Here is a 24,872-nt window from a genome sequence, read left to right on the forward strand (position 1 = left end):
GTAACCAAAAAAGTCTTAAACAAATCTAAATATTTTATGTTTCAGATTCTTCAAAGTAGCCTCCCTTTGCCTTGATGACAGCTTTGCACACTCTTGGCATTCTCTCAACCAGCTTCTTGAGGTAGTCACCTGGAATGCATTTAATTTAACAGGTGTGTCTTGTTTAAAGTTAATATGTGGAATTGCTTTCCTTGAGCCAATCAGTTGTGTTGTGACAAGGTAGGGGTGGTATACAGAAGATAGCCCTATTTGGTAAATGTTCATATTATGGCAAGAACAGCTCAAATAAGCAAAGAGAAACGACAGTCCATTACTTTAAGACATGAAGTTCAGTCATTACTGAACATTTCAAGTACTTTGAACGTTTTTTCAAGTGCAGTCGCAAAAACCATCAAGCGCTATTTGAAACTGGCTCTCATGAGGACCGCCACAGAAAAGGAAGACCCAGAGTTACCTCTGCTGCTGAGGATAAATTGGCTCAGATCCATTAAGAAGAAAATAAATTCCAGAAATTAACTTTTAACAAGGCACACCTGTTAATTGAAATGCATTCCAGATGGCATTCTCTCAACCAGCTTCATGAGGTAGTCAAGAGTGTGCAAAGCTGTCAAGGCAAAAGGTGGCTACTTTGAAGAATCTCAAATATAACATATTTTGATTTGTTTAACACTTTTTTGGTTACTACATGATTCCATATGTTATTTCATCGTTTTGATGTCTTCACTATTCTTCTACAATGTGGAAAATAGTACAAATAAAGAGAAACCCTTGAATGAGTAGGTGTGTACAAACTTTTGACTGGTACTGTATGAGCAGTCTGGTTCAGTCATCCAGGAGGATGCATCTACTCTTTTTGAAACTCTTCTGTTGCATATAGCATTGGCATATCCTGCTTAGACTCACCCAGGCCTGAACATTGACCCAACCCCACTCTGCCTTAGCCGTTAACCCATTGATCAATCCCTACAATAGAGATCGCAGCACGGTGGGATTTTGAGCTACAGTTTGATATGCTAATCCCATTGGTTTTGGACTGGGATAACAACACCCTCCATCAGTCAACACGGTCCTGTCTGAAAGAACTGGTGCCTGTAGCCTAATAATAATCAGTCAACAAGGGCCTGTCTGAAAGAACTGGTGCCTGTAGCCTAATAATAATCAGTCAACACGGTCCTGTCTGAAAGAACTGGTGCCTGTAGCCTAATAATAATCAGTCAACACGGTCCTGTCTGAAAGAACTGGTGCCTGTAGCCTAATAATAATCAGTCAACAAGGGTCTGTCTGAAAGAACTGGTGCCTGTAGCCTAATAATAATCAGTCAACACGGTCCTGTCTGAAAGAACTGGTGCCTGTAGCCTAATAATAATCAGTCAACAAGGGCCTGTCTGAAAGAACTGGTGCCTGTAGCCTAATAATAATCAGTCAACACGGTCCTGTCTGAAAGAACTGGTGCCTGTAGCCTAATAATAATCAGTCAACACGGTCCTGTCTGAAAGAACTGGTGCCTGTAGCCTAATAATAATCAGTCAACAAGGGTCTGTCTGAAAGAACTGGTGCCTGTAGCCTAATAATAATCAGTCAACAAGGGCCTGTCTGAAAGAACTGGTGCCTGTAGCCTAATAATAATCAGTCAACACGGTCCTATCTGAAAGAACTGGTGCCTGTAGCCTAATAATAATCAGTCAACATGGTCCTGTCTGAAAGAACTGGTGCCTGTAGCCTAATAATAATCAGTCAACACGGTCCTGTCTGAAAGAACTGGTGCCTGTAGCCTAATAATAATCAGTCAACATGGTCCTGTCTGAAAGAACTGGTGCCTGTAGCCTAATAATAAGCCATATTTCAACAACAAAAAAGGCCCCAGAATTTAGCTTTGGTGCACCCTCGTTTCCACAGTGTCACTTTCTTCCACTTTCTTGATTTGAATATACCATACATAGCTTCAACATACTACATTTGATGAATCTACCTAACATTGGCCTTCCCAAGAAGCTCCTGTTTTATCTTGTTTCTTGTGATGTGCTCGGAATGGCCCAATAGGGAGCCTGCATAATTGATGACCCACTTGACTTGGTGCTTGTCGTAGTGCGGAGCAGTCCCATGGTGTGAACACTAGCTGTTCCTCTATTTGACTCTCTCAAACATATAAATTACAGAGCACTTGTTGCTTTTCTTCCTAGAGCATAAGTGCATAGGTTCAGCGTTGATGATCATTTTGTAAAATCACACCAAGATGCAGTACAGTTTGACAGTCAGTTTGTTCATATGCGCTGAACTGACATTGTTTCTATAGGGAAGATACAAAAGGACTTTGTGTGTATATATTTATTCTTGACATTATTCAGTGGTATGACGCATTGAAATAACCATTTCAATGCGCAATGGCAACATCCAATGGATTTGTGAGAATTCCTACTTGTAGGTGTGGTAGATATGAATCAACACAGAGGACAAAAACAACCATTGGACCCACACTGTTATGGTGCAGTGCAATGACATCAAACAACTGTTGCCCAGGTCTTGAGAAATGTTTACTCAGTGTAAATAATGTGGTGAAAAGTCTCCTGTAATTTGGGTTCTTTTACCGTTCAGACATGGCGATTTTGACATATACCTTCTTTCTCTCTCTCTCTCTCTCTCTCTCTCTCTCTCTCTCTTTCTTCCACCCACGTTAAGTGGCTCAAAGCCAAGGTAAGTCCTGTTTGTCACATGACCCATCTTGCTGTAGTAGTCTGCTATTGATAGCTGCTTCAAAAAAAAAAAACTCTAATGTATTTGATTCCTTATTTCCCCCTAAACCAATCCATAGTACAAGTAGGCCTAGTCCAACTGCTGCTGTAGCCTTCATTATTAGAGGCTTAGTAGCACAACTCATCATGTCAATATACTGCGCCTTCAGAAAGTATTCACACCCCTTGACTTTTTCCACATTTTGTTCTGTTACAGCCTGAATTGAGGTTTTGTGTCACTGGCCTACACACAATACCCCATAATGTCAGTGGAATATATATATATATATATATATATATATATATATTTTAAATGTATACAAATTAATTAAATTAAAAGCTGACATGTCTTGAGTCAAGTATTCAACCTCTTTGTTTTGGCAAGCTAACATCAGTTCAAGAGTAAAAATGTGCTTAACAACTCAATAAGTTGCATGGACATTCTTTTTTTTATGACTACCTCATCTCTGTTCCCCAATCATATAATTTACTGTGAGGTTCCTCAGTCGAGCAGAGAATTTCAACCACAGATTCAACCACAAAGACCAGGGAGATTTTGCAATGCCTCGCAAAGAAGAACACATATTGGTAAAAAAAAGTAGACCTTGAATATCTCTTTAAGCATGGTGATGTTAATAATTACACTTTGTATGGTGTATCAATATACCCAGTCACTAAAATTATATAGTCGTCCTTCCTAACTCAATTGCCGGAGAGGAAGGAAACTGCTCAGGGATTTCACCATGAGGCCAATGGTGACTTTCAAACAGTTAGAGTTTAATGGCTGTGATAGGAGAAAACTGAGGATGGATTAACATTGTAGTTACTCCACAATACTAACATAAATGACAGAGTGAAAAGAAGGAAGCCTGTATAGAATAAAATATTCCAAAACGTGCAACAAGACACTAAAGTAAAACTGCTCAAAATGTGGCAAAGAAATTAACATTATGTCTAAAATACAAAGCGTTATGTTTGGGGCAAATCCAACACATCACTGAGGGCCACTCTTGAAAAAAGGAAGTGTGGTGGTGGCTGCATAATGTTATAGATATGCTTCAGTGGAGGCTGGTGGGAGAAGCTAGTGGAGGACGGGCTCATTGTAATGGCTGGAATGGAAATAATGGCTGGAATGGAAATCACACGTTTGACTCTGTTCCAATAATTCTATTCCAGCCATTACAATGAGCCTGTCCTCCTATAGCACCTCCCACCAGCCTCCACTGGTATGCTTGTCATCGGCAAGGACTAGGGAGTTTTTTTTAGGATAACAAGAAACCGAATAGAGCTAAGCCCAGGCAAAATCCTAGAGGAAAACCTGGTTCGGTCTGCTTTTCAACAGACACTGGGAGACAAATTCACATTTTCAGCAGGACAGTAACTTTAAACACAAGGCCAAATATTGCTTACCAAGACGACATTGGACGTTCCTTTGTGACCTAGTTACAGCTGACTTAAATCGGCTTGAAAATCCACGGCAAGACTTGAAAATGGTTGTCTAGCAATGATCAACAACCAACTTGACAGAGCTTGAAGAATTGTTTAAAAGACTAATGTGCCGCTATTGTACAATCCAGGTGTGGAAAGCTCTTAGAGGTTTACCCAGAAAGACTCACAGCTGTAATCGCTGCCAAAGGTGATTCTAACATGTATTGACTCAGGGGTGTGAATACTTACGTTAATGAGATTTCTGTGTTTCATTTTAAATAATTTCAAAAAATAAAAATTCACATTGTCATTACGGGGTATTGTGTGTGTAGATGGATGATTAAAATATATATATATTTAATACATTTTGAGTTCAGGCTGTAACACAACAAAATGTGGAATAAGTCAAGGGGTATGAATACTTTCCGAAGGCACAGTATCATGATAGATATGTTGACATGTATGTGTTGAATAGCTGTTCATATGTGTAGCTGTGTATGATGATCTTATCTGCTGTGTGGCTTTTCCAGGTAAAATGAGTATGGAACCTTTTTGAATATTTATAACTCTTATTAAAACAATAACCCCAGGAGTCATGAATAATTCAGATGTTAGCTGTGGCGTGGCCTCAGTTATTGGCTTTGATTATATGTTTGTTTCTATGTGCTTGATAGAACACCATGTCCATAACAAACATGTCACAATGTTTAGCAGGAAGCACCTGTGGGTTTTACCTGGCCAACCGCCCTGGGACTTGGTCAAAGACCTGTCTGCTAATTTGCTAGAATGTCTCAGTAATGATGTAGCATACTGAATCTGGGAAGCCTATCAGCTTTAGTACTTGTCTGTTGTCATACTAGTTAGTCTTTTATGCTACCACTATGTTAAATGTCTTTAAAAAACTTTCTTGATTTATTGTCTTTCAACAGCAGCATGGAAATAATCAGCCAATCAGAGGAGGAGGAGGAACACTATCGAGGACCAATCCGCCGACACAGAAGCCGCCTAGCCCGCCACCCGTGACAGGGCCGATGTCAGGGCGTGGCACTCTAGGGTAAGAAGTCTTTTTATATATATTTTTTATGAATGAATCACTTTTTATCTCAACTATTAACTGAACCAACATGTTAGAAGGCAGGGCGTTTGGTATCCTAGCCGGTGCACAAAGTTAGTCACGTCCTGATCTTTTATATGAAATAGCAGTGTACCACTAAGTAGGCACTAATTCTGGGCTTTAGTGACTGCTGTGGAACATCCAGCTGAATAGATAAGTTGGATTTGTAATGGTCCAGTGCAGATTTCCACTGACTGTTACTGTTAAGAGCATTTCAGTTTGTTGAGGCCATGGGCTTTTAATAAAGGTTGTGGAAAAGGTTACTATGTTGTTGGTATGCTGTGCATGTATGTAACAAGTACATTTACACATGTGGGGTTGGGTGCACATGTACATCGTGGCCAAGGGCGGACTGGGACTAGAAATCGACCCTGGCATTTCTAACACACCGGCCCATTTTATTCCTTGAGGCCCCCACGCTGGCCCATTTTCTGTTTTTCCCTTGAGGACCCTATAACCCAGATAATTATCATTTTGTGCAAAAACCCCAAGTTAGACAGGCCCACTGGGGCTAGAAATAGACCAGCCCGTCTGGCATTTGCCTGGAATGCCAGATGTCAGTCTGCCACTGATCGTGGTGTTGCATTCTATTGCATTCCAACTAAACTTTCACATTTTAAGAGGTAACTTCCATTTGTGAATAGGGACATTTACTCCTTTATTTTCAATTAGGATTTTTTGATACAGCCTGCATTTAAAATTGATTAAATTGAGTGTTTGTCACTGGCCTAGACACAATACCCCATAATGCCAATTTGTAAGTCGCTCTGGATAAGAGCGTCTGCTAAATGACTTAAATGTAAATGTCAGTGGAATTGTTTTTTTAATAGTTTTTTTAATATTAAAAATGAAAAGCTGAAGTCCATAAGTATAAGTATTCAACCCAGTTGTTAGGGCAAGCTTAAATAAGTTCAGGAGTAAAAATGTGCTTAACAAGTCATATAATAAGTTACATGGACTCACTTTGTGTGCAATAATAGTGTTTAACATTATTTGTGAATGACTACCTCATCTCTGTACCCCACACATACAATTATCTGTAAGATCCCTCAGTCAAGCAGTGAATTTCAACCACAAAGACCAGGGATGTTTTCCAATGCCTTGCAAAGGGCAGCTATTGGTCAATAAAACCATTTATGAAAAAGCAGACTAAATCTAAGTTGAACGGACCCCCGATTCTCATGCATTATGATTAATTCTGTTCTTATTTTCTTTTTATATCCCCCTTTCTATCTTTTGGTTGACTTTGACAGACGCAACACGCCCTATAAAACTCTAGAGCCGGTGAAACCGCCCACAGTACCCAACGACTACATGACCAGCCCTGCTCGTCTAGGCAGCCAGCACAGCCCTGGGCGCACTGCATCTCTCAACCAGAGACAAAGAACCCACAGGTAACTGACACGCTAGGGAGGCCGGTAGCCTTGTGGTTAAGAGCGTTGGGCCAGTAACCGAAAGGTCGCTGGTTCGAAACCCGATCAGACGAGGTGAAAAATCTCTCGATGTGCCCTTGAGCAAGGCCCTTAACCCTAATTCCTCCTGTAAGTCGCTCTGGATAAGAGCGTCTGCTAAATTACTCAAATGTAAAAAATGTGACGATACCAGTATCGCAATATTATTTATATGAAGCAGACATCTCTTTGGTCCTTTTTTATAAACCTGTTTTATGTTTCCAACATAAGGGCTGTTTTCCTGAAGAAGTTAAATCCGCTTCGTGTTTTGTTTCATTGCCATGATACTAACCAGTAAAACACACGCACGCACACACACACACACACACACGCGCACGCTCGCCTAGCGGTTAGAGCGTTGGTCCTGTAACCGAAACGTTGCTGGATCGAATCCCCGAGCTGACATGGTTCGTTCTGCCCCTGAACAAGGCATTTAACCTACTGTTCCCCAATAGGCCGCCATTGTAAATAAGAATTTGTTATTAACTGACTTGCCTAGTTAAATAAATGTAATCTGCGCGCAGACTGATGGATAGACACACATATACTATTGTCCTTCCCTATTGTCCTACTCAACAGCTCTGAATGTCTCTCCCACAGCCTCTGTGTTCTAACATGGATATGACAAAAGGAACACTCCCCAAATACTTTGTATCCCCCATGTCTTACAAACATTTCTAATCTCTTCACTTAAATTCATCAGCTTAATGTGCTTTCACACCTCCCCCACCCAAATACTGTAAATCCAACATTCAACTGACAAGACCTGGAAGGCTTCAGCCGGTTGGGAATGAATGTTCCTCAAGGCCTGCGGCGTAAAGTGTCCTTCGAAAATCCTAAGTCCTCTGTACATTTAGACCCCTGCCACGATCACTGAAATGTGTCCGTCAGAAAGCAACGCTGCGAGAGCTGAGATATGAGTCAGGAGTGATTTTTGAAGTTGCTTCATTAGCTAAGAAGGCTGTGCTGCTGACTGAGATGGTCATAAATATTACATCACTTTTCTTTCTTTTTTCTCCTGTCCCTCTATCATTTTGGCACACATGCTACTCCCATTCCCTTACTTTGCTACTTTCTCTCCCCTTTGTTCTTTTGCTCGCTCTCTCTCTCGCTATCTCGTGCGCTCTCTCTCTCTCTCGCTATCTCGTGCGCTCTCTCTCTCTCTCGCTATCTCGTGCGCTCTCTCTCTCTCTCGCTATCTCGTGCGCTCTCTCTCTCTCTCGCTATCTCGTGCGCTCTCTCTCTCTCTCGCTATCTCGTGCGCTCTCTCTCTCTCTCGCTATCTCGTGCGCTCTCTTTCTCTCTCGCTATCTCGTGCGCTCTCTTTCTCTCTCGCTATCTCGTGCGCTCTCTCTCGCTATCTCGTGCGCTCTCTCTCGCTATCTCGTGCGCTCTCTCTCGCTATCTCGTGCGCTCTCTCTCGCTATCTCGTGCGCTCTCTCTCGCTATCTCGTGCGCTCTCTCTCGCTATCTCGTGCGCTCTCTCTCGCTATCTCGTTCGCTCTCTCTCGCTATCTCGTTCGCTCTCTCTCGCTATCTCGTTCGCTCTCTCTCGCTATCTCGTTCGCTCTCTCTCGCTATCTCGTTCGCTCTCTCTCGCCATCTCGTGCGCTCTCTCTCGCCATCTCGTGCGCTCTCTCTCGCCATCTCGTGCGCTCTCTCTCGCCATCTCGTGCGCTCTCTCTCCACCATTGAGTCATGGGAGAGTGCATCTTCAGCAGGGAGCCAGGTTTGCCCTGTTTTAGATGAGTAGATGTGGTACCATAATTTGATATGGTTATAATATGCTTTAAACTAATTTGATATGTTACCACACAATAATACTGCAGGACAAATGGTTCACCAAATATCGTACATATGTACAATAAATTGTGTGCAATACCAAGACTGCCAGCAAGACTGCCACTTTTTGTCCTTGCCTGTCTATCAGCAACCAATTAAGGTCTTTCAAACCAGGTGTTATTTCATCATAACTTGAATTGCTCAAACAATATCAGTGACTGTTACAGTTATGGAGGAGCAAAAACTCAAGTGCAAAAATGACATACTGCAGCCTTCTAGGTTGGGAGCTGTGCACCACTGCAGTACATTCAAAAACCTGGATCCTTGTGTAATCTCAACCACTGGTGTACTCTCATTCTCTCTCTGACCTGGAAACTTTCAGACACAGAGACCGTGTGCTGCTGTGGTGTCCCGTCTGCTCTCTTATTGCTCTCCACACACACACACTCTGTTTATCAGTCTCTGCCATCTCTACCTGCCTGAGCCCTGATTCAGCATGCGTATGTGTGTGCTGGTGCATGGTGGGAGTCAAGCTTTCACCAACTCCGTGTTGTGGTGGTCTGATTTATATGAAATTTGATCTTTAGCGACGTGGTTGGGCTAGAGACAGAGAGGAGAGGCTGAGACACAGACGAGCGTAGGAGGAGTGATGGACCTGGAGATGGAGCGCTATAGACGAGGGAGGGGGAGAGAGACGGAGGTGAATTGATTTCAGCTACTGAAAGGGATGGCAAGTGAGAACAGACAGTGAAAGGCAGACAGGATGGGAAATGTGCATTCTCACGCAGAGGGGGGGTGCTCGTCTTATCTCACGCAGAGGGGGGGGGTGCTCGTCTTATCTCACGCAGAGGGGGGGGGGGGGTGCTCGTCTTATCTCACGCAGAGGGGGGGGGGGTGCTCGTCTTATCTCACGCAGAGGGGGGGGGGTGCTCGTCTTATCTCACGCAGAGGGGGGGGGGTGCTCGTCTTATCTCACGCAGAGGGGGGGGGGGTGCTCGTCTTATCTCACGCAGAGGGGGGGGGGTGCTCGTCTTATCTCACGCAGAGGGGGGGGGGGTGCTCGTCTTATCTCACGCAGAGGGGGGGGGGGGTGCTCGTCTTATCTCACGCGGAGGGGGGGGGGGTGCTCGTCTTATCTCACGCGGAGGGGGGGGGGGTGCTCGTCTTATCTCACGCGGAGGGGGGGGGTGCTCGTCTTATCTCACGCGGAGGGGGGGGGTGCTCGTCTTATGTCACGCGGAGGGGGGGGTGCTCGTCTTATGTCACGCGGAGGGGGGGGTGCTCGTCTTATGTCACGCGGAGGGGGGGGTGCTCGTCTTATGTCACGCGGAGGGGGGGGTGCTCGTCTTATGTCACGCGGAGGGGGGGGTGCTCGTCTTATGTCACGCGGAGGGGGGGGTGCTCGTCTTATGTCACGCGGAGGGGGGGTGCTCGTCTTATGTCACGCGGAGGGGGGGGTGCTCGTCTTATGTCACGCGGAGGGGGGGGTGCTCGTCTTATGTCACGCGGAGGGGGGGGTGCTCGTCTTATGTCACGCGGAGGGGGGGGTGCTCGTCTTATCTCACGCGGAGGGGGGGGGTGCTCGTCTTATCTCACGCGGAGGGGGGGGGTGCTCGTCTTATCTCACGCGGAGGGGGGGGGGTGCTCGTCTTATCTCACGCGGAGGGGGGGGGGTGCTCGTCTTATCTCACGCGGAGGGGGGGGGTGCTCGTCTTATCTCACGCGGAGGGGGGGGGGTGCTCGTCTTATCTCACGCGGAGGGGGGGGGTGCTCGTCTTATCTCACGCGGAGGGGGGGGGTGCTCGTCTTATCTCACGCGGAGGGGGGGGGGTGCTCGTCTTATCTCACGCGGAGGGGGGGGGTGCTCGTCTTATCTCACGCGGAGGGGGGGGGTGCTCGTCTTATCTCACGCGGAGGGGGGGGGTGCTCGTCTTATCTCACGCGGAGGGGGGGGGTGCTCGTCTTATCTCACGCGGAGGGGGGGGGTGCTCGTCTTATCTCACGCGGAGGGGGGGGGTGCTCGTTTTATCTCACGCGGAGGGGGGGGGGTGCTCGTTTTATCTCACGCAGAGGGGGGGGGGGGGTGCTCGTCTTATCTCACGCAGAGGGGGGGGGGGGTGCTCGTCTTATCTCACGCAGAGGGGGGGGGGGGGTGCTCGTCTTATCTCACGCAGAGGGGGGGGGTGCTCGTCTTATCTCACGCAGAGGGGGGGGGTGCTCGTCTTATCTCACGCAGAGGGGGGGGGTGCTCGTCTTATCTCACGCAGAGGGGGGGGTGCTCGTCTTATCTCACGCAGAGGGGGGGGGTGCTCGTCTTATCTCACGCAGAGGGGGGGGGGTGCTCGTCTTATCTCACGCAGAGGGGGGGGGTGCTCGTCTTATCTCACGCAGAGGGGGGGTGCGTGCTCGTCTTATCTCACGCAGAGGGGGGGGGGGTGCTCGTCTTATCTCACGCAGAGGGGGGGGGGTGCTCGTCTTATCTCACGCAGAGGGGGGGGGGGTGCTCGTCTTATCTCACGCAGAGGGGGGGGGGGTGCTCGTCTTATCTCACGCAGAGGGGGGGTGCTCGTCTTATCTCACACAGAGGGGGGGGGGGGTGCTCGTCTTCCCCCTTTTCTCATCCTCACAGGATCACATAGTCGTAGTAAACCCCTGACTCTTCCCCTCCCATCCTTCTGGGTGGAACTGAGCCCCTGGCCCAGGCTAGACTGGCAGGGAAGGGTATGGGAGTAGGGGGTAGGATCTGGGCCTGGGAGGGAGGGAGGGAGGGAGGGAGGGAGGGAGGGAGGGGGGGTTCCTAGCCAGACCATTGATCTGACAGCCTCCAGGTCAGCTGCAGGGCAAGGCGGGGCTTATAGGCGTTGACATAATGCCTCGCCTATGTCCTAGGGTATTGACTGAGTGTACAAAACATTAATGACACGTTTCCATGACACAAACTGACCAGGTGAAAGGTGTTAAATCCGCTTCAATCAGTGTAGGTGAAAGGGAGGAGACCGGTTAAAGACCGTTTCCTGTGTGTATCGAAGGACATCCAGCCAACCCAAAGGACATCCAGCCAACTTGACACATCTGTGGGAAGCATTGGAGTCAACATGGGCCAGCATCCCTGTGGAACGCATTGGACACCTTGTAGAGACCATGCCCCGATGAATTGAGGCTGTTCTGAGGGCAAAAGGGGGTGCAACTCAATATTAGGAAGGTGTCCTTAGTACTGTAGATGTACTGTATCGACCACAGTGTGTTCTGTTGGTACCAGGCTCAGTGGAATCATGTCTGCTGCATGTAATGTCAATCTTGACATTCTTGATTAATGTAAAGTCCTCCAAACGGATTTTGAGATGCACAATATAAATGGTGTAGTGGTTCTGAAGGGCTTTTTACCTCTCTCCCTGTGACTGACAGGTTGCGGTGTAGAATTCTAAATGGGACATGGGCACACCAGCTGTGTGCACAAGTGATACCTACTGTCTCCTCTGCGGGTTGCCCTGAATACATTTGTTCTCTCTCTTTCTTTCCCTTTCTCTCTAGTGGTAGCAGTGGGGGTAGTGGCAGCAGGGAGAACAGCGGGAGCAGCAGTATTGGCATTCCCATCGCCGTGCCTACGCCCTCCATTCCCAACTCTGGACCAGGTGAGCGGGAGTTAACTGTACTGTATAGGAACATGGGGTCAATCACACTGGGTATGTTGGAATCTTGTTATGTGTTATCACTCCTAAGCCACCAATCTCCTCTCTCTCTGTGTCGCTCTCTCGCTCTGTGTCGCTCTCTCTCGCTCTGTGTCGCTCTCTCTCGCTCTGTGTCGCTCTGTGTCGCTCTCTCGCGCTCTGTGTCGCTCGCGCTCTGTGTCGCTCTCGCTCGCGCTCTGTGTCGCTCGCGCTCTGTGTCGCTCTCGCTCGCGCTCTGTGTCGCTCGAGCTCTGTGTCGCTCTCGCTCGCGCTCTGTGTCGCTCGAGCTCTGTGTCGCTCTCGCTCGCGCTCTGTGTCGCTCGCGCTCTGTGTCGCTCGCGCTCTGTGTCGCTCGCGCTCTGTGTCGCTCGCGCTCTGTGTCGCTCGCGCTCTGTGTCGCTCGCGCTCTGTGTCGCTCGCGCTCTGTGTCGCTCGCGCTCTGCGTCGCTCGCGCTCTGCGTCGCTCGCGCTCTGCGTCGCTCGCGCTCTGCGTCGCTCGCGCTCTGCGTCGCTCGCGCTCTGCGTCGCTCGCGCTCTGCGTCGCTCTCGCTCGCCATCTGTGTCGCTCGCGCTCTGCGTCGCTCGCGCTCTGTGTCGCTCTCGCTCGCTCTGTGTCGCTCGCGCTCTGTGTCGCTCTCGCTCGCTCTGTGTCGCTCGCGCTCTGTGTCGCTCGCGCTCGCTCTGTGTCGCTCTCGCTCGCTCTGTGTCGCTCTCGCTCGCTCTGTGTCGCTCTCGCTCGCTCTGTGTCGCTCTCGCTCGCTCTGTGTCGCTCTCTCTCTCTCTCTGTGTGTGTGTGCATTGTGACTACAGAAACATTCATTCATAAACACATACTACTCTCTCATTGAAAATCCAGATCAGGAAGTCAAGTGAGTACTAGCACAGACAGAAAATGCACAGAACACATACACTCACATCACAGAGAGAGAGAGAGGAAAATGGGGGGAAAATGTAAACAAAGTGTAAATGAGTTGTGCTGCTGGAGGACTGAGTGAGAGAGAGAGAGGGGTTATTTAGAACAAAGCTAATCTTACCGGACAGAGGGCTCATAACGACCTATTGTGTTCTGAGATTCTCACTGTCTCTCTCGCTGTCTCTGTATGTAAATAGGCCATCCTGTATTAGGGGGCGGCTCAATGGTAAAGAGAATAGAAGACTACAGGTGGTTTTGTAGTTGGAAATGGAACAGGGAGTTTGGAAGTGTGAGACGAGGTGTACTTTTGGCCTGTTGAGGTCGAGAGAGAAAGGAGACGGAGCTGGATATTAGTGACAGGATATCAGGCCAGCAAGACTAGAGCTGTCTGTAAGCCTGTCACCATGGTAACGCACACTCCATACTCTATAGCCACAGCGGCGTGTGTGTGTGTGTGTGTGTGTGTGTGCGCCTGTTGCCTTCTTCTTGCAAAGGGGTTGGTGTATGAAATGTTCATGTGTTAATCGTATATAAAAGTGTTGTGAGATGGTACCCAACACCAACATTGCCAACCAGCTTGAAACCCCCAATCAGTCACTAACGGAGCGGTTCTGACGCACTCTTTTCAGTCCCGCCAATGTCCGCTCTCCCACCCCCCCCTCCTCCACTTCCTGGTCATCAGGCTCCTCCGCCGCCTCCTCTCCCGGGGCAGGGTACCCCAGGGGCTCCAGCAGTGATAGGTGAGCCCAAAGAACCACCAACCACTAGGCTGTACCGCCGCTCCTCTCTGCCGCCAATGGACAATCATCGAAACCCCCTCTTCTCTGGCTGTCGCTATTAGAGGGTTTACACGTGTGTGTGTGCCTCTTCCAGCCTGGTGTTTTAACCATGGGTCCATCCGGTGGTGGGGATCACTTGGTGGTGCTTGGGTTCTGGTTCTCTATCTACATCCAGGTTATGTCAAATGGGACACCGCCCCAGACGGGGCACGCCGCCCCAGACGGGGCACGCCGCCCCAGACAGGGCACTGAAGAAGTCTCTAATGGAACAATGTTCTCTTCTGGCCCTAGGCTCCAGAAGTCAGTATGCATGACAGGTTAATTCAATTTGGACATTTTCCATTCAGCCCCCGGGCTATATTTGATTAAATTACCAACCCCTATTTACTTTGTTCAATTGATTTTACGAAGTTCAAAATTACCACACTTTGATAAGGGAAGAGACTTCTTCTGAACAGGTACTTATCAACCAATGACCTGCTTGCATAGTGTGTCATGTGCTTTTGGAAATGACGTATGTGTGGTAGATTTGACTCTGTCTGGGGGGATCATATGAAGTCGGTTAAACTGGCTTGTGTCTGTTTCATCTCAGAAGCAAATTGAGGTTGTGTGTGTCTTATGGGACTGTTGTGTTTTTCCGAAGCAGGGCTCCAAATGTGTGTGACGGGTTTGATTTGATTGACTGTCATAGCTTTGAAGTATGTGTCAAGCATCTCAGAGTAGGAGTGCTGATATCGGATCAGTTTAGCTTTTTTTTTTTTTGAAGGATAAGATTATATGGACAAAAGGGACCCTGATCCCAGATCAGCACTCCTACTGATGCTTTGTAAATATGGACCTTGGTCTTCATATATGGTTGTATGGGTTTTTGGATGTATTGTCAATGTGAAATGTTGCAGATTTTGTCTGTGTGGTTGAGTGAAGTGGCTGTCCATAATAGGCATGCAGCAGTTGCTCCATGTTATGACAAGTCGTGGCATCCTAACATATCAATTATGACAACTGGCATAACCCTGCTATGACCCTGTGCTGTCATTCAAGATGGCCGCTACCACAGACAAAAAAAAAACTGCTACAAATCGAGAAAGAAACATATTTTTTCCTCAGGTCATCAAAGAAAAACATCAGAATTGTGGGATCTTATGAACTCTTTCCTCAGGACTAACCCTTTTGGAATATGGTAACGGTTAGCTTTTAACATTGGAAAACATGTCACAATTACCACCACATCTCACCCATGGTTTATTGTTCCGTAACTGCGCGTAGAGACCGAGGGTCAGTCAAAGGGACATTCTGGACATGTTTTCATCTATATATTTACGACATGGTCTGTTCCCCTGAGTCCCAACTTGTTCCGGCTCCACTCATCACTATCTGAGAGGAGAGCTTCTCCAGAGAGCTACTGTTATCATTCTACACACACATTCACTCACACTCACATATATACACACACACACTCACTCACCAGTATCTGAGAGGAGAGCTTCTCCAGAGAGCTACCGTTATCTGACCCAGTAAACAGGAAATACCCAACTGGAGGAAAACACATTCTACACACACACACACACACTTTCATATTTACTGCACACTCACTCATAAACACACACACACTCTCTCATTCAAATATTTTGACGACACAGTCATGAAATATGCTTTAAAACTGCTGCAGTAATATTTATTGTTGTGAAAATGTTGACGCGTTACAAATGGTAGTCTTCTAGAAAACTTAAAGATAGGTTGTAGTCAGGGTAAATTTAAATCTGTTCTGTACTGCGCCGCAAACGTGTGTGTGTGCTTAAAATGTAGTGTATTTCTGAAAAATTCCTCATACCGTAGAACTACATCTACCTGTGACGTGTGTATCTAGTGCACGTTTTTACATCGCCCGAAAAGTCCTGCAATTTGAATACAGCATATAACGTGTGTCACTGTGTAACTACTGCAATGCAGGTTCAATTTCATTGAGCCCAAAACCCGTGTTCAGTGGAGTGCCAGAACGCCACAGGAGAAGCCTAAGCAGCTATCCCCTTTCAACTGTCTCCTAGCCTCAAATTATGTGTGTCTTCTATTCTCACCTGCCTCTTTTACAAAACAAATGTACACTGGGGCACAAGTAACTGATATTATATCAAGCATGCTTTTTGGGTGAAGATTTTGTGGTTGTAGCCAATGATGGATGGAAGTAAACGTTTCTGCACTAAAGGAATGCATCTGGGTGTAAATAAACATGACTCCTTCTCCATCAGGATTGGCTGTGGTGTCGCCTGTCCCTTCCCCTTCCCTCTTCTGGGTCTCTGTGATTGGTGGTTCAGTTGCTTCGGGGATCCAATGATTGCTCTGACGATTTTGGGTCTACTCTGTTGTTGGGTGTCACTGATTCATTTGCTGGGCTCTCTCTCTCTTTCTCTCCCCCTTTCTGTCCTCCCCTTTGTCATTTCCTCTCTCTCTGACTCTCCCTCCCCTCCTCTATCCCGTTCTCTCTTTCTGTGGGTGTTTTCTACTTTAGCGGTGGCTCCCGGGCCTGGTCTAGGCCCCATCCCCATGTCCCAGTTCGGCACCATCTCACGGCAGATCTCACGGCACAACTCCACCACCTCCTCGGTCTCCATGGTTTCGGCCACGGGCACCTACCGCCGGGCGCCGTCCGTCAGCTCCCAGTTCTCCCTGCAGCAGCAGCAGCAGGCCCTACAGCTACAACAGCAGCAGATACAGCAGCCATACATTAATGGGGGCACCCCCGCCTACCCCCACAACTCAAGTAAGACACTCATGCCCCCCCCCCCCAACAGCCCTCTATTAGACGGGAGATGGATAGTTTCCCCCTAAAGGGAACTTCCCTCTCATAAACTCCTAGCAAAGGGGAGTTATACTATATCACTCTCTTAGAAAAGGGTTCACTGTCCCACGCTGAGTTCTGCGACTCTTACTGGGTGCCACCGAAGCTAATGACATCACTGTGACTACATCTGTATGTCACCTAGCATGTCCCTCTGGTACACAAATACTAAATGTACACTCGCGGGAAATACCACTGGAAACCAACAGACGTCTGTGTCGTCCACGTTCTAAACTATGATAGGCTTTGCAGGCCAGCGCCGTTGGGTTTGTTGTTAAATGCCGGCAACGGTGACTGTTACATCGCCCTGAAGGGTAGTTTCTTCAAAGCAGTAGTATTGACTTGCCTCCTGTCTCAAAGTGCAGGTTAAGGTATTTCTCTCTGGTTGAACGTCTTGTGCATTTATGTAGAATGCTTTCTTGTCCTCGGATTTTCCAGCTGATACAATCCAGGCGATCGAAACGGAGACCAAAAAGCAGTGACTCTGCAATCCCTGCGTATGTCGATCGCCTGGATTGTATCAGCTGGAAAATCCGAGATGACGTTTTCTTAAATCACAATTTCTTATGATTGATTTTTTTGATTTTTTTTTTTCTCCCCATTTCCTAAAATGTACTAGCCAGCCTCCACAAGGTGACTCCAGCTCAATGTGTCCATTAACTTAAGCACAGTGTTTATTTTTAGTCATGTACTGTACCCTTCAACACAAACTCCCGTGGGACAACCCACACACACAGTCTCGGTGATGTGGAGGCATACTGAACTCCGTAAGGTCATTAAGTCCTGGAAAAGCCAAAAGAACTTAGGATAAAATGTGAGAAACTCAAGCCGACGGCAGCCACCTGTGCGTTTTTGAATTGTGATCGGTCTCGCCTCTCTCATTCACTTGCCCTGTAAAAGACCGTCTGGTGTTTAAAAGGGGGGAGTGTATGGAGGCGCGGTCACATGCTTGGTTCAGTAAAGATCGTGACTTGGGCCTGGGGTTGATCTCAAACACCTATAGAGCAAGCTTAAACCACCATTATCAGTAACCTATTTGGGATGGACGATTAAATATTGCCCCAATCATTTCAAAAATATGTCATAACATCCTTATTTGATTTCAGACCGAAACATCAAACTGTCACAAGATAAATGTAGGCAGTGTGGACATTGGCAACATGCTATACAGACACAGACAGGCAGGCAGGCACAGACACACGCACACAGACAGGCAGACAGACGCACGCACACACAGACAGGCAGGCAGACAGACAGACGCATGCACACAGACAGACAGACGCACACAGACAGACAGACGTACGCACGCACCACCTGAACTCTTCCACCTGAACTGCGTTCAAAATGGCACCCAATTCCTTATAAACCCGATGCTGACCTCTAAGGTTTACAGGTTATTTTTAAGATTGGTGGCACTCTTCACGCCACTAGTTGTGAAAGTAACTTGGTTCATTGAGAGCCAGGGTTAGCAGCACCTCTCTCTGGTCGTGTCCCGACACTACAATCATCTGGTTCAGATTGTGATTAGGAGCAGGAAATAGCAACGACAATCAAACCTAATCCCTTTTTAATCCCTCAATCTGTACCACTAAATACCTGGGGGAATCTAGACTCTGTCTCTCAACTAAAAACCACAAGCATAGACTGTTTTTATGCTTTGTCACACATGCTTTGTCTCTTAATTCTGTTAGAGTATTGCATTGACTTGGGTTGGGGTGGTATTCTGTCTGTTTCTCTTAATATTTTCCTATATTGTTCTGGGTGACTGATATCTGTCCTCTGTCTACTTTATATCCTTGCTTTCTCTATTTCGTTTTGTTTATGTCTGTTTCTGTGTCTGTCGGTGTGTCTGTCGGCGTGTCTGACGGTGTCGGTGTCTGTCTGTCTGTGTGCCGGTGTGTGTGTGTGTCTGTCTGTCTCTGTCGATGTGCGCCTGTGGCGGCTTCCAGTGTCTATCGCTCCCCCTCCTCCTCCCATGCCCCAGCTGACTCCACAGATACCTCTGACAGGCTTTGTGGCCAGGGTGCAGGAGAACAGTAAGTCCTGAGGCCCACTACACACTCTTCTTTTCCCTCTAGATCTAGATGTAGAACACCTCCGTAGATGTAGAACACCTCCGTAGATGTAGAACACCTCCGTAGATGTAGAACACCTCCGTAGATGTAGAACACCTCCGTAGATGTAGAACTAGATGTAGAACTAGATGTAGAACTAGATGTAGAACTAGATGTAGAACTAGATGTAGAACACCTCTGTAGAACTAGATGTAGAACTAGATGTAGAACTAGATGTAGAACTAGATGTAGAACACCTCTGTAGAACTAGATGTAGAACACCTCTGTAGAACACCTCTGTAGAACACCTCTGTAGAACACCTCTGTAGAACTAGATGTAGAACACCTCTGTAGAACTAGATGTAGAACACCTCTGTAGAACTAGATGTAGAACACCTCTGTAGAACTAGATGTAGAACACCTCTGTAGAACACCTCCGTAGATGTAGAACTAGATGTAGAACACCTCCGTAGATGTAGAACACCTCCGTAGATGTAGAACTAGATGTAGAACACCTCTGTAGAACACCTCCGTAGATGTAGAACACCTCCGTAGATGTAGAACACCTCCGTAGATGTAGAACTAGATGTAGAACTAGATGTAGAACACCTCTGTAGAACTAGATGTAGAACACCTCTGTAGAACTAGATGTAGAACACCTCCGTAGATGTAGAACTAGATGTAGAACACCTCCGTAGATGTAGAACTAGATGTAGAACACCTCCGTAGATGTAGAACTAGATGTAGAACACCTCCGTAGATGTAGAACTAGATGTAGAACACCTCCGTAGATGTAGAACTAGATGTAGAACACCTCTGTAGAACACCTCCGTAGATGTAGAACTAGATGTAGAACACCTCCGTAGATGTAGAACTAGATGTAGAACACCTCCGTAGATGTAGAACTAGATGTAGAACACCTCTGTAGAACACCTCCGTAGATGTAGAACTAGATGTAGAACACCTCCGTAGATGTAGAACTAGATGTAGAACACCTCTGTAGAACTAGATGTAGAACACCTCTGTAGAACTAGATGTAGAACACCTCTGTAGAACTAGATGTAGAACACCTCTGTAGAACTAGATGTAGAACACCTCCGTAGATGTAGAACACCTCCATCTGTCAATCACACACAGCATGCCTTGTGCCTGTTCACTTATTTGTCAGTCTTATGCTTGACACTAACCATCCTCAATATCATCATCCTCATCTACTGTCTGTGTTAATAAGTAGTTCTGATAGACACATTCTTATTACCATTGGCACCCATTGCTTTCTTCAGTGCTCCATTCCAGGATTATTTAGGAGAATGTACAATGAAATTGGCAGCTGAAATGGTATTTCCACAAAGTCCCACGTGTACGATAAGGCAAATGTTAAGTATAAAGTATAATTTCACTCAAAAAATGCACTGTATGAGCGGAAGGACTTAACATATGCGAATTTGTTGTGTGTGTGATCAACAGAGAAATAGTGTGCATGCTTTTATGTAACGCTAAAGAAGCTTAGCCTGCTATTGTTAGACAGATTTGTGTTACGGGCAGAATTGAAATAGCACCATTTTATTGGTGTTTCTTAAGAGTATGACGGCTTTAATTTCCAGTAGATGGAGTAAAACAAAAACCACTTGGAATAGTGTCCATATCATCCCCTTTGATATACACAACCCTGAGAATATTTTAGCTCCTGTTCCCTTTGGTACAACATATGAATGGTATCATGTTAGATTTATGCAGGTAAACTTCCACGATCCACGCATACTAATTAAGCATCTCATTTAGAGAGCTCATAACTTACTTTTCAGGCTGCAGTCTATTGTATTGTTTTTGACATTACTCATTAATTTTAACCAAAAAGAGAACTCAAATGTTGTGGGAAGATGATGGAAAGTGTCCAAACAAGTTCACATTAAAGTGCAGCATTGCCTTAGTGGCAAAGAACACTTGCAACTAAATTACATTTCTTAAAAAGTGACTTGAACAAGTGACCTGGAGGAACAACGGTCAAAATCGGCATGCCAACAACTCGCTGTCGTGCATTTGGTCCCTGACCGACTAACCATCGGTGCCTAGCATATACACACCCCTGCATGTTGCTCTGCTACGATTGCATGGTTTTGCATGGTTTTCTCGGTTGCATGTGCAGCCCATATGTAATGTGCTGTTTCCTTCGTCCCAGTTTCAGGCAGCGTTCCTAATCTCATTTCTGCCCCCTCCCTTCTACTGCCGTTTGGCAGTTGCGGACACACCTACTCCGCCTCCGCCTCCTCCGCCGGATGACCTGCCCATGTTTGATGAGGCTCCTCCCCCTCCTCCACCCCCGCCAGTTGACTACGAGGAGGAAGAGGAAGCAGCTGTGGTGCACTACAACGACCCTTATGCTGACGTAGACCCCGAGTGGGCGCCCAAGAGCTACATAGAGAAAGGTGTGCCTCAGGGATCAATACTGACACCACTCTTCTTTACTGAGCGCGGCTCTTCTCCCTCCCTCCCTACCATACCATTCACATTTATTTAAACTACACTGCACTATTCAAATACTGAAGCACTTTAATGCTTAATAGGTTAAAGTCTTCAGGCAAACTCTTTCTCTAATAGGGAGAATCTCAATTGCATTTCCTTGATTCCTTGCGGCCTCTTTCCTCACCTTGTTCTGAAGACCCACCGGATGAGAAAATCAGGGTGGGAGGGACCTCTGACCACCTCATCCAATGGGTTTTGAGGTGAGGGATCAAAAGGGAATGCATTTGAGATGTTCCCTCACTGATGTTTTTCCCTCCTCAGTGGTGGCCATCTACGACTACGCAGCAGATAAAGAAGATGAGCTGAGCTTCGTGGAGGGAGCCATCATCTACATCATCAAGAAGAACGATGACGGCTGGTTCGAGGGCCTAAGCAGCGGGGTCACGGGCCTGTTCCCCGGCAACTACGTCGAGTCCATCATGCACTATGCCGAGTGAAGGCACCCCTACTCCAGTATATTGATTCAGTCATATCTAGGTTACTACAGATACCAATAAAAACAGGAGTCTGACCATACCAATCTTAAGAGAAGTGATTTTGGATATGACGGAACGCTTGTTCCCTTATACTGATTGCAAATAAATAAAACAATTTACTTTATTTAGGTGTTATGGGTGGGTTGGGGGACATTTTTATAAAGTATACAAAGAATGAATAGGATAAGGCTGATGACTTGCTCACAAGGGCTGTGGTGTAAAGATGTTTTCAAAGACCACGGTAAAACTAGCTGAAGGACATTTAAGTTTTATTGTTCTTCCTGTCTACATATGCGCAACATAACATCTGACCCCGACTATTCATTAGCGTTTGTCGACATCTATTGACCTATACATTATTCATGAGCTTATCTTGATTTCTTTGTGTATCGAGTATTATGCTATATGGAGCATATGTAGGCATTCTGGTGATCTTGTGTGCACACCTTCAGTGGAAGTGTTACTACTGCTAATTGTATATAATGTGAGTGAGCTGCAGCCTGTTGGGTGTCTGTAGTGTAAATGCTAATCACAGTATCTCAAGCAGGCTACATGCCACACATGCAAATGTCCAACAGAAGATTCTGTTTTGTATAATCAAGGTTCTCACAATCACAAGGCGGATCCATTTTGGATGTTGAATTCAAACTTCAGTGGCTTTTTATGAATAACAAAACCTTTTACTTTTTATTTCAGTCATTCCTGAAATTAAGTCTGGATGTAAAGCATGCTAAATTAAAAATGTATAACCTCTACGTTTTAATGCCATTATGCTTCCATTTTGTTGTAATATTTCCATTTTATTATTTTTTTATTGATTGAATTATCTAGATATAAAAGCCATTTTCGGACTTGTTGACGTGATGGTCTTATTTTCTAAATGCTCTAATTTGTATTTAAACATTTATTCAATTTACATGATAATGTTCCATATGGTAATGTATCTAAAGCAACTCGACTATTTTAGTTCCATATCCAGCTTAAGGAATACGTCACAGTAATGTTTTACTAATCTGAATGAAAATGAACTCTGTAGGCCTAAGTATAATGTAAGCTACTATAAATGGATTAAGATAGATTGTATTTCATACAGTGTTCGTGGGCTCAGTTTTCAAACTCTTTTGTCGTGATGTTTTACTATTCCGTAAAAATGGAGGCCAATATGACAACTCGGATACCTCCTCAGTTCACAAAGTAAAAATAGTTTTAGATCTGTCATTTTTAACCTGTAACGGTTTGGTTTCGTAACTCAGGTCTGGATATCTTGATGCCAAATTGTTTTTATTTTCTTGTTACAAATTGACCCCACCCACTTTGTCCATATTCATTTATAGTTGTAATTATCCCTTAGGAATGACAGACTATCGATTGCTTCATGACAATTCAGGTAGGTGTTTATCAGTTGAAGGTTAAGCTGCAAAATTGCAGACTTCACCAGTTTCTTCCTACATGATGTCTTTCCTGTCCGTACTCAAAACATGAAAGTAACTGCGCTTGTCACTGTTTACCATTTCAGGTTGTAGCAGCTAATGCCTTGATACTTTGTTTGCTATGTTATGTTCCAGCTCAATGGGTAGAAATATCAAAGCTCTCCTCTCTGCCGTTAGTTTGTATATATATATGTTCATTGAAAAATGAATGTACAGTCTTTTCTAATAAACCGTTGTCCTATGTACTACGTAGTGGCGTGGTAATTGGGAATGAAAACAAAGGTAAAGCTTGACTTTAAAAAATAACTTTTAATGTGAGTACACAGTCATTGTGGATGTTAAGGCCTGGGTTTATTAAAAGTCCCGAACAGTGAAAAATCAGTTTTTCATGAATCCAGATCAAAGTAGGACAAATGGATGTTGCTTCTACATTGATCAGAAAGTTACTGGTGCTCTCCCCCATGTCAAACACTAAGAGGCAGGATTATTAAGGGATTTGTGACATCACAAAAAGCCTAATTTTAATACACCAACATCTTATACCTAATTTAAGTAAGTACCTACCGGTAGCTAGCCCACTGGCGCAAGAATGTGACTGCAGCGTGTCACCAAATAGAATTAGAGGTTTCCTCAATTTAAGTGTCTGGGTGATAGCTAGTTATGTCTTTAGCCAGGATGGAACAAAAGCAGGGGATGGGTTGCCCACAACTCAGACGCAGTGTTCATGTCATTACATTAAGACACATGTCAAACAAAAATTAATAACTTCTTGACATTATGATCACCTCTTTCCTTGACAAACTGACCAGGCGAAAACTATGATCCCTTATTGATGTCACCTGTTAAATCCACTTCAAATCAGTGTAGGTGAAGGGGAGGAGACCGGTTAAAGAAATATTTTTAAGCCTCAAGACAATTGAGACATGGATTGTGTGTGTGTGTGCCATTCAGAGGGTGAATGGGCAAGACAAAAATGTATGTGCCTTTGAACGGGGTGTGGTAGTAGGTGCCAGGCACAGCGGTTTGAGTGTGTCAAGAACTGCAACTCTGCTGGGTTTTTCACACTCAAACAGTTACCCGTGTGTATCAAGAATGGTTCCACCACCCAAAGGACATCCAGTCAACTTGACAAAACTGTGGGAATCATTAGAGTCAACATCCCCGTGTAACTCTTTCGACAAATTGAGGCTGTTCTGCGGGCAAAAAGGGGTTGCAACTCAATATTAGGAAGGTAGTTCCTAATGTTTTGTAAACACAAATAAATAAAAAGCCCAACTGAAATTGTCCAAGGTGAACCAGCTAGCTAGCGTGATAAACAGTGCTGACAATTCCATTTGGGCTAGCTCACTAAATTATATAGCCAACATTTTGTCTACATTGATAGTTACAATAACCAAACAATTAGTGAAACCATGATTTGATATATGACAGGATTGGATGTTTGTGTTTCAGCAAATTTGCTTGAGATAATCTCACTAACACTGCATCAATGTTGCTTGACATAGGCGGTTCTTGGGAACGCCTGTCAAGGTGAGCTCCCCGCCCACTCAGCCTACTAGCTCCCCGCCCACTGACTCAATATTTTCAGACTTCCTGGTAGTTTGACATGAGAGAAAAAAATACACTGCTCAAAAAAATAAAGGGAACACTTAAACAACACAATGTCAATCACACTGTCCACTTAGGAAG

At 45.7% G+C, this 24,872-nt stretch overlaps 1 protein-coding gene across 16 annotated transcripts in view; it reads left to right on the forward strand.

Moving 5' to 3' along the window:
- The window catches only part of LOC120051079 (abl interactor 1-like), a 62,451-nt gene extending 39,023 nt beyond the window's left edge, over positions 1 to 23,428 (forward strand). The window contains exons 4-12 of one of the 16 annotated variants that reach the window (XM_038997711.1): positions 2,677 to 2,691; positions 5,087 to 5,211; positions 6,525 to 6,665; positions 12,036 to 12,136; positions 13,715 to 13,825; positions 16,371 to 16,622; positions 18,650 to 18,736; positions 20,992 to 21,180; positions 21,539 to 23,428. In XM_038997711.1, the coding sequence (XP_038853639.1) occupies positions 2,677 to 2,691; positions 5,087 to 5,211; positions 6,525 to 6,665; positions 12,036 to 12,136; positions 13,715 to 13,825; positions 16,371 to 16,622; positions 18,650 to 18,736; positions 20,992 to 21,180; positions 21,539 to 21,714 (1,197 nt within the window). In that variant the 3' untranslated portion in view covers positions 21,715 to 23,428. Of the gene's footprint in view, positions 1 to 2,676; positions 2,692 to 5,086; positions 5,212 to 6,524; positions 6,666 to 12,035; positions 12,137 to 13,714; positions 13,826 to 16,370; positions 16,623 to 18,649; positions 18,737 to 20,933; positions 21,181 to 21,538 lie in introns of those variants that run through there. The other 15 variants (XM_038997712.1, XM_038997715.1, XM_038997716.1 and 12 more) reach the window with 15 other exon arrangements.
- Positions 23,429 to 24,872: the final 1,444 nt, after the last annotated feature.

This window comes from Salvelinus namaycush, chromosome 7, assembly GCF_016432855.1.
Source record: "Salvelinus namaycush isolate Seneca chromosome 7, SaNama_1.0, whole genome shotgun sequence".
Lineage (NCBI taxonomy): Eukaryota > Metazoa > Chordata > Actinopteri > Salmoniformes > Salmonidae > Salvelinus > Salvelinus namaycush.